The sequence below is a fragment of the Panthera tigris genome, chromosome B3, assembly GCF_018350195.1.
Source record: "Panthera tigris isolate Pti1 chromosome B3, P.tigris_Pti1_mat1.1, whole genome shotgun sequence".
Classification (NCBI taxonomy): Eukaryota; Metazoa; Chordata; class Mammalia; order Carnivora; family Felidae; genus Panthera; species Panthera tigris.
The window spans coordinates 102447311-102457802 of NC_056665.1; the positions used below are offsets into that span (position 1 = coordinate 102447311).

Sequence of the window (10492 nt, forward strand, 5' to 3'; positions counted from 1 at the left end):
AAAGGCCCTTTACTGGAATGTGATGGTTTTGTTTTTACATTTGCAGTTTTCTATTCTAAACTCTAGTTTGTTTCTATAGCTTTTCTTATATTTAGCTTTACAGATGGGAACCTCCACCGCTTAGCTTTTCTATACATCTGGTGCAGCATATTGGCTAATCCACTGTGCATAATAACTGTTAGCGATCCCATTCTTTCTCATTCATTCTTCTAGAGGTCTCAGCACAATCAAAGAAGGATGCAGATTAAGTTAACTGTGGTGTTCCTTTATTTTTACAGTTAAAGACACAGTTAAATGAAACACTCACAAAGCTTAGAAATGAACAAAGTGAAAGACAGAAGGTAGCTGGCGACTTGCATAAGGTAAGATGTGGCTTGTCCTGAAGATGCCATATCATCATACTGTGTTGTGCTTTGAATCTTAAGCAAACACACTGCTAATTGTAGATTTTTTTTTTTTTTTTTTGCACATTAATGTGTTTATAAATTGAAGCTGTTTTACAGTCACATTTTTGGAACAAAAATTTTGGCTTGTTTTTCCATTCTTAATTTGCTTCATTATTTCAACACATTTATATAAGTACTTTATGAAGTACAGATTAAGTTTTAAATTTGAGTGAAGGTACTCTTAAAAATTTGGTTACATCCATTTATTGTTTTGTTGAGATTTGCTTATGTAGTTGCTTACAAAGCATGTTTCTTTAGATTTTTATAGATCTAAAAGATGTTTCAGAAATTTGTGCCTTTTGTTTCTTTGTAGAAGTACACTTTCTTTGACTCATATAAATGGGCAGTTTTTAAGATTACATTTCTTTTTACATTAGGTTAATAAGTTATTTGTAATTGTTAGATATTTTTAGTAATGCAGCTTACATATGCTTATATCAGCTGCTTTAGAGTCTGTGTTTGTGGGAGTCATTAGCAAAACAAATATGTCACTTTTTTAAAAGTTGAGAGAAATATTTTTATTTGTTCTGTATGATATAGCTTGTAATTGTTATCTAGAAGCCTAGGAATCTATAGAGTACGTTTAGCATGATGGAAAACACAATCTAGGAATTCAGAATAGCTTTAAGTTACTTTGGTGTTAGTGTTATCAGAACATAAAATGTGAACTCAGGATGTTTTGTATCAGCTCAAACTTAGATACGTGATACATTGTCAAGGATGAGCAATCTGATTTACTTTGATATGTGCTTTTAATTTTTGACCTTGATCAAAATATACAACGTGCGCTTTTAGCCTAGCAGTTTGGTTTCTTAGATACTAAGGATATTAAACAGGTGCTCAAAGATAAGGATGTGCCGTGTTACTTACAACAGAAATACTGTGCAACATTTGATTGGAAATGCACATAAATATTTATTGATATAAAAAGTTAACAAAAATACTTTGTGAAACAAACAAGTATAAAACAGCATGTATGTTAAAATTCCATTTATATGAAAGTTTCTGCCCATATTTTCTACTGTCGCAAGATGTATACAAGAGGGATCTGGACAAGAGAGTCTGGGCAAACCCACTCACTTTTTTAGGATTTGTGGGGCATATATGGTTTCTCTCACATATTCATTTTTGCTGGTGTGCTTAACACAATGCTTTAAAAATGTAAAAACCACTCTTCGTTTGCGAGCTATACAAAGACAGGCTGTGTCCAGAATTGGCCGATGCCTTATCTAGACTAATAACCTAAATATCAACTGTGGTTATTTCTTTTTTAAATTTCTTTATACATTTTCTGTATTGTTTGAACTTTTCAGACAATAAGCAGTGAGCATGTGTTTTTATAATCTGGTCAGGGAGGAAGCTGTTTTCATTTTGGAGAGAAAAACAATAGATTGGCTGTACCTGTATTTTGACATGAGCTTTATTTAATCTTGTACAGAATATGTAAGAAAATCGCTCATTTTTTTTCTCATATGTTTATCAGTTGTAGTATTTCGAGGCTACCATATTGTTTTCCTTACAGGCTCAACAGTCACTTGATCTTATCCAGTCAAAAATAGTAAAAGCTGCTGGAGACACTACTGTTATTGAGAATAGTGATGTTTCCCCAGACACGGTATGCGTTTTCTTTAACCGCACATCTCTAGGCTAATTACCTTGTAAATCACGTGAAGAATTAAAAGTGTGCAAGAACCATCTCTGACTTAAAAAATGTCTTTGTAACGTATGTCCATCAGTTACATTGAATTCTTACCGAAAGCCATCTTTTCTATGATATATTTTATCTCTGAAGTGCAGTGTTTTTATTAAGTATGTTTTCACTTTAGCTTAATAAGGTGTTATATTCACTTTAATGTTTGTGTTGCAAGTATTATGGTATACTGCTTAAGAGTGTGGACTTTGGTAGACTGCCGCCTGGGCTTGAATCCTGACCCTGCTGCTTAATAGCTTTGGACAACTTTCCTTAGCCTCTCTGTGCTTTAGTTGCCCCATCTGTGAAAGGCAGTGATAATAGTACCAATCCTATAGGATTGTTGAAGGGAATAAATGAGTTCCTATATAAAACACTTAGAATAGTCTGTAACATTTACAGTAGTGCCTAGCTCAGTATATGTGAACTTACTTTTACTGTTATGAATGTGCTTTCCTTTGGTGTCTGGCGAATTTTTTTCTGAAAAGAGAAATGGATTTATAACTGATATTCAGGGTCTAGATTGTTGCCTTTGTTGGCCTAGTAACATTTGTAACCTAGCTTTCTTTGGTGCAACCTTATTTGCACCCCTAGGTAGCAAGCAATATTTCTTTTTTAATGTTTGTTTATTTTTAAGAGAGAGAGAGAGACAGAGCGTGAGTGGGGGAGGGACAGAACATGAAAGAGAGAGAGAGGAAGACACAGATTCTGAAGCAGACTCCAGGCTCTGAGCTGTCAGCACAGAGCCCAACGTAGGGCTCAATCTCATAAACCGTGAGATCATGACCTGAGCCCGTTGGATACTTAACTGACTGAGCCACCCAAGTCCCTTGCACACACTATATTTCTTTATGTGGTTTTTGTTATTATTTATTCTCATGTGATTTTCAGTATTTTTCATGTTTGTATTTAAAACAATAAAATATTTTCTATTTTGGTTGCAAATGCCTTTTCCTTATTCTGGAGTTTCTCATCACTTTCCCCTTCTCTTTAGGAGTCTTCTGAGAAGGAGACGATGTCTGTAAGTCTAAATCAGACTGTAACACAGTTACAGCAGCTGCTTGAGGCAGTAAACCAACAGCTCACAAAGGAGAAAGAACACTACTAGGCATTAGGTAAGGATAACTGAAGTGTCATTGTCTGTGGGTTATTGACACTGTGTATGTGAATGTGTCTGTAGCGTATGCTTGCCGTGAGTACAGAAGCTCTTGTTGCCCTAATGGAAATGTTCCCCCTTTCTCACTCTCCATACCTCCAGATGATAGCTTTAGGTTTCTTGGAGCTTTATTTCCATCTCTTACATATTTTGGTCTTGTGGCTTGGAGGGGGAAAATCCTTTTATTTTTGCCACCTTTGACTTTCTTATAAAACAGACTCTCTTGTAACTTGTTCACCTAGGTTTTGTTCATTGCATAATGTGTGCACCTGTTTCTTTAGTTTATCCTCATCTTCGTTCTGGTACAGGATCTATGTGATTTTTTTTAATGACTTGGTAAAATAAAGTGACTAATGTTTTTACTGAGGTAAGATGCTGAATTGAAAATCAGATTATCACAATTTCTTTAAACTGGAAACCGAGTTTTACTTATGTGTGCTTATAGGGTAAAGAAATTCCCCCTTTTTTAATGTTTATTCATTTTTTGAGAGTGAGTGAGTGAGTGGAGGAGGGGCAGAGAGAGGGAGACACAGAATCCAAAGCAGGCTCCAGGCTCTAGGCTCTGAGCCATCCTCATAGAGCCCGATGCAGGGCTCAAACTCACAAACTGTGAGATCATGACCTGGGCTGAAGTTGGAATTTTAACTGACTGAGCCACCCAGGCGCCCCAAGAAATCCCAGGTTTTTTTTGTTTTTTTTTTTTAACATTTATTTATTTTTGAGACAGAGAGAGACAGAGCATGAACGGGGGAGGGTCAGAGAGAGGGAGACACAGAATCTGAAACAGGCTCCAGGCTCTGAGCAGTCAGCACAGAGCCCGACGCGGGGCTTGAACCCACGGACAGTGAGATCGTGACCTGAGCCGAAGTCGGACGCTTAGCCGACTGAGCCACCCAGGCGCCCCAAGAAATCCCAGTTTTTAACTCCTGAAGTGAGAGTCTGAATTGAAGATAAATAAACCTATCATTAACCTAACCATGTTATGAAATTTTATTGCCCTCAGGATAGGTTAGGTGTCCTGGAAAAGTTGAGCGGGTCACCATTTTGATTACAGGGGCAGCAGTCTATCTCACTTTCATAGAACGATTGTCTTCTGACCTGTCTTGGCATAAAATCTCCTTTAAAATGCTATTTCAGGTCAGTTACCTCTAAAAGACTTTGTAGATAAACCCAGCTCATTCTTTTAAACTGCCAGCAAAAATAATTACTCCTTAATCTTTTATCCTTGGTAAGCTGATCTCTCCATAGCATATAAACTTCTGCCACATTACCTCCCTTCTCCAAATTGGAAAATAACTTGCTTCCTGTTTCATTGGGAAACTCTTTCTCTCATGTTTTCAGCCTTACTCTCTTTACTGCACAGGTTCCTTCTGTAGTCTTAAAAACCTGTTCTGATGTCTTGTTTTAACCTCATACTTCCTTCAGGATACCACCTTAATTTTGTTTGTTTAACAGATATTCTTAAACTATTCTCACAGTATGCACTTCTCTACTTGCTGTTAACAGCTTCCTCTAGTCTAGAATACCATTCCAGTGAAAACTTCTTTGCTGGGGTCATTAGTGATTTCCTAATTGCTAGATCTGATACAGGACTTTCTTTTAATACTGAAAGTATAAGAAAGTATAATAGTTTTCAGTATAAAAACTGAAAATAGTTATGAAATATGCTAAATATGCTGGAGTCAGGCCATAGGCCTTTGTGTGATAGGGAAAGGGCTTCATTTTTGAGAGCCTAAAAAATTCCAAGAATACTTACTATCCTTGTCTTTCAACCTTGTCAGTCGCATCTCTCCGTCATCTCAGAGGTGTTCTTTAATATTTCTTTTTCTTCCCAAACACATGGTTTGCTCATATTAAGTCTTGTGAACCTGTTTCTACATTGGTCTTCATCATATTAAGTTTGAGACTAAATACTGATTGATGGTACTATAACACTTTTATTTTTCAGATTTGTTTTCTCTGATGTATGAAATTATAGTAACTTTTAAAATATATATATCCTGGCAGTACAACTAAAACTGAGCTATTGTTTGGCAGGTAGCTCCCCTGAGTGCTAACTCTTATCAGCTAATGAACAGAAGTCCAGGTTTGACAAGTGAAAGGGTGGTTGAGCATCAGCAGTGCATTGTGAAGGATAGGATGGATTGTATGAAGATCACCGTCCACCAGGCACTTGAGAACTCTGTCGTCTGTAGGTTCTACCCGGCATTGACAGTGATAACACTTCCCTACACATCCGTTGGTTCCCACAGCTCTTCTTTGTGCCCTTTAAATGTTTATGTCACCAGGGGTGCCTGGGTCGCTCAGTCGGTTGAGCATCCGACTTCAGGTTATGATCTCACGGTTCGTGAGTTCGAGCCCCTCCCTGTCGGGCTCTGTGCTGACAACTCAGAGCCTGGAGCCTGCTTCAGATTCTGTCTCCCTCTTTCTCTGATCCTCCCCCGCTCACATTCTGTCTCTCTCTCCCTCAAAATAAATGAACATTAAAAAAAATTTTTTAAATGCTTATGTTACCCTCAGTGTTTTAACTTTAGCCATCATTTTTGCTCAGTGTTTTCTCCCTCTCGTTGAACTCTCTTAAAACTAGTACTTATGATGAGAAAAAAATCCAAACTACTACCTGATGATTAAATTGGAAGTTTAATTTGCTTAATCATCAAAATGTAGATAATAGATTAATATCTGATGTCAGGAAAATTACTTCTTTTAAGTATGCACCACAAGTACATATGAATTGTTCAAAATAATGCTGTACAGTTTTGATAAGGGAAAGACAATGTTTGAAAGACAAAAATGAGAGAGGTGATGACATGTAGTAATTTAGTTTTCTAAATCCTAATATATGTTACTTAGTATGTAGGGGTAGGTATATTGATCTTACAGACTTAATTTGTAAACCCTTAAGCCTTCTCTTCTCTTTTGGAAGTCTTCCTATCCATCTCCTATCCCTCCTCCCTCTCTCCCTCCCCAAAAGAGATTATCATTCCTTCCCTTTTTCATGAGTTGAGGTCATTTTTTTTAGGTTTGAACTGGCAACACTAGTACTTTATAGTATACCTTTTTTTTTGTTACCTATCTTTCAGATATCTATTTTTCTTTATGTTTCATGTTTGCCTAGCTTCTCAGTATTCAAAGTGTGTATCTGACCATATCAGAAGATTTTATTACTCCAGAGTCTTAGTCTGGGCTGCTATAACAAAAATCCCATAGACTGGGTGGCTTAAACAACATTTATATTTGATGGTTCTGGGGGCTGCAGAGTCCAAGATCAGGGCTGCAGCAGATTCTGTGCCTGGTGAGACCTTCCTGGTTTAAAGACGGTCATCTTCCCACAGTGTCCTTGCATGGCAGAAGGGGCAAGAGAGCTCTCTTCGATCTCTTTTCGAAGGACACTAATCCCATTCATGATGGTGGAGTCTTCCAAAGGCCTCACTTCCAAATGCCATTGCATTGGGAGTTAGACTCTCAACATATAAATTTTGGGAGACACAAACATTCAGACCATAACATTCAGGTCCTGTTACCTTGGAACCAGGGTATGGAATCCTGGGGAGGTAGGACGATAATTTTAACAGCAGTTACTTTATGAGTGTGCTCCTAAGCATGAGCAGGCTTCTGACATGTGGTCATTCATTTAATCTTGACAACAACCTAGGACGGTAGATAGGTGGTATTATTATTATCATTATCATTATTATTGATTATTACCATTTTACAATGGACCCAAAGAGGTTCCTGTAATTTGCCCAAGGTCATGCAGCTGGTAACTGGGTGAGCTGGGATTTGAATCGAGGTGATCTCTGCCCAGCACCTATGCTCTTAATCAGTACTTTTCTTCTCCTTTAATCCACGCATTCTGTGCTCTGACCCCTTTTGTTGCTGCTTTCTTTTCTCTTCATCTGGCTAATCCTTAGTTGCCAGCCTCTTCTTGCTCGTGTAGTCAATTCTGACTTTTTCCTAAAGTTGGTATTTGGTTTGTCAGTAGTGAATTGGAGAGGCTCTCGATGTTATCCAGAAAAAATTGAGGGGAAGTTTTGTGTATGTGTTTTGTATGTATGTTCATTCCCTACTCTTGTGTGACAAATAGATTTTTTTTATGATGTAGCTGTCTCTTGTTTCTGAAAGAAAGATGTTCTTTTATAGCAGTATTGAAGCATAAAGACTAGTGTTCCAGATAAAAGCTGGCATTCATTTCTACGTGTTACACTGGCTCTCACAGTGCTCAGGTTTTCATTTTCTGTGATATGTTTGCGTAGCACTTAATAGTATCCTGTACCAGTGGGCTAGGTAGACTTTCTGATCCCCTACTAATCTTGTTTTCAATTAGAGAACATGATAACCAGTGAGAACTTTGCTTTTTAACTTTCTAATTCTTTTCCCCTCAACTTTTTATTTTGAAAAAGTTCACACATAAAGAGAAGCTGAGGGGCGCTTGGGTGACTCAGTCAGTTAAGCGTCTGGCTCTTGATTTCGGCTCAGGTCATGATCTTACACTTCGTGAGTTTGAGCCCCACATTGGGGCTCTGTGCTGACAGCGTGGAGCCTGCTTGGAATTCTCTTTCTCCCTCTCTCTCTGCTTGTCCCCTGCTCATGCTCGCTCTGTCTCAAAATAAATAAACTTAGAAAAGCTGAAAGAATGGTGCAACACTCATACATCCTTTACCTGCTTGATCTCTTTATGTGTATACATGTATTTTGTTGATGTCAAACCATTTGAAAGTAACTTACAGATACCATGACATTTTATCCCAAAGCACTTCAATATGTATCTCTGAAGAACATAGTCATTCTCTTATAAATCCACAGTAGTATCCTTATCACATCCAAAAAAACAAAAACAAAAAAAAACCAAGAAACAAAAAAATCCCTCAAAAAAGCAGTAATTCTATAAAATCATCCAGTATTAAAACTATATATTCAAATTTTTTCAATTTTACCACAGATACCTTTTTAGCTGTTTTTCCCAAACAGTCACAATTGTATATGTTGTGTTTGGATAAGTCTTTTTAGTCTCTATAATGGCTTTTAAAGTTTCACTTCTTATAGTCATTTTATCTGACTTGGAAAGCTTCACATGACCTCAGAAAATCTCAGCCTGAAACTTTGTTCATTCATGGGGGAGAGTTGTAAATTCCAGTGCGCTTCACCTTATTAGCTTTATATTTTCTTGAGTAAAACTAATAAAAATGGATTCCAGGTGTTGTTCTTTTAAAAGTTTCCTGTTCTTTCTTTCTTTCTTTCTCTTCCTTCCTTCCTTCCTTCCTTCCTTCCTTCCTTCCCTTCCCTTCCCTTCCCTTCCCTTCCCTTCCCTTCCCTTCCCTTCCCTTCCCTTTTCTTTTCTTTCTTTTCTTTCTTTTCTTTCTTTTCTTTCTTTTCTTTCTTTCTTTCTTTCTTTCTTTCTTTCTTTCTTTCTTTTCTTTTCTTTTCTTTTCTTTTCTTTTCTTTTCTTTTCTTTTCTTTTCTTTCTTTCTTGTCAAATTGGCTTCCATACACTACCCAATGCTCATCCCAACAGGTGCCCTCCTCAATGCCCATCACCCACTCCCCCCACCCCCCACCCCATCAACCTTCAGTTTGTTCTCTGTATTTAAGAATCTCTTATGGTTTGCCTCCCTCCCTCTCTCCCTGTTTGTAACTTTGTTTTTGCCATTCCCCTCCCCCATGGTCTTCTGTTAAGTTTCTCAAGATCCACATATGAGTGAAAGCATACTGTATCTGTTCCTAATAGTACTTTCAAATCCCTACATTATTCTCAGTTTGGTCTGAGGTTTTCACTCATATATTTTTAAATCCACCTCATAAGCTTCTGAATCCTGAGATTTTTTTCTTGTTTTCGATTACCATTAGTATAGTTGCTTTGATCCTGGTCAAAAGAGCAGGCTAGATCAAATAGAGTATATATTTTTGATGTTTGACAAATGTCTTCTGATTGCCTTTTGTTTCTTGTCTTAAAATGAATTTCTTCTTTCTGATCTTTTACAGAGTGAAGCAACTGGGAAGCTGTTCATTCAAGGATAACAGAAGGCATTGTATTATATTTTGCCAAATTAAAGCCTTATTTATGTTTTCACCCTTTCTACTTTGTCAGAAACACTGAACAGAGTTTTGTCTTTTCTAATCCTTGTTAGACTACTGATTTAAAGAGAGAAAAAAAAAGCCAACTCTGTAGACACCTTCAGAGTTTAGTTTTATAATAAAAACTGTTTGAATAATTAGACCTTTACATTCCTGAAGATAAAATAAACATGTAATCTTTTATCTTATTTTGCTCAATAAAATTGTTCAGAAGATCAAAAGTGGTAAAGACAATATAAAATTTAACATTTTAATACTGATGTTGTACACTGTTTTACTTAACATTTTGGGGAGTAACTGCCTCTGACTTCAAGAAAACACTTTTTTGTTGCTAATGTAATCCGTTTTTTGTAATGGCGTCAGCAAATAAAGGGATGCTTATTATTCAGACTTGCTCCAATTTTCATTGCGCTGTAACAGATCTCATTAGTCCTACAGATCGACATGATTTAGAATACAGTTATTAACTGCAGCTTTTGGACAGGAAAGATAGGTGTTACTGTTCATACACCTTCTCTGAGGGGAGTTCTGGGTCTTCTCTGTGGCTGTGTGCAGTGTAAACTGTGTCCGGCAGTGCTGTGCATGGGAAGGAGGAGGCACGAGAATATAGCTCTCAAACTCACCACTGCAGCTTCAGGTGGGAGAGCTCTCCTTTTACACTTCCTGTTACTTTCTTAACTAAGTTTTAGTTTCCGTCTTGTCAGGCACATGTTACATAGTTTGCGTGTATTATTTTTTGTTGAAGAGAGTTTTAATTCATTAAATAATTTTATGAAAGCACTGGACCCTACAGATGCTAAATAACCACTGAAAGATCTCTTGTGCCATTGAGGATTTTTTTGTTTTGGTTTTTTGATTTTGGGTTTTTTTTTTTGTTTTTTCGTTTTTTTCTTTTTGTTTTTATTGATTGATTGATTGATTGATTTTTGCCATCAAATGTTAAAGTGCCTGTTAGGCCATACTACGGCCTCCTTGCTTTTTCAGTAATGCTTCTACCTAAAACTCTCTTCTCTTGGATATGTCTTGGCTTCTTCATCTTGAAATCTGTTTGAATGTCACCTTTTTCATCAGGTCTTTCTTGACCATCCAGTATCCCCCTTGCCTCCCTATCCATCTACCTACTTT

At 37.1% G+C, this 10492-nt stretch overlaps 1 protein-coding gene across 6 annotated transcripts in view; it reads left to right on the forward strand.

The window, feature by feature from the left end:
* Positions 1-9755, forward strand: part of KTN1 (kinectin 1) — a 107534-nt gene extending 97779 nt beyond the window's left edge. For 5 of the 6 annotated variants that reach the window (XM_042989770.1, XM_042989771.1, XM_042989772.1 and 2 more), the window contains 4 exons: positions 279-362; positions 1969-2061; positions 3131-3251; positions 9275-9755. In XM_042989770.1, the coding sequence (XP_042845704.1) occupies positions 279-362; positions 1969-2061; positions 3131-3244 (291 nt within the window). In that variant the 3' untranslated portion in view covers positions 3245-3251; positions 9275-9755. Of the gene's footprint in view, positions 1-278; positions 363-1968; positions 2062-3130; positions 3252-5329; positions 5484-9274 lie in introns of all 6 variants that reach the window. The other variant, XR_006218863.1, reaches the window with a different exon arrangement.
* The last annotated feature ends 737 nt before the right edge of the window (positions 9756-10492 follow it).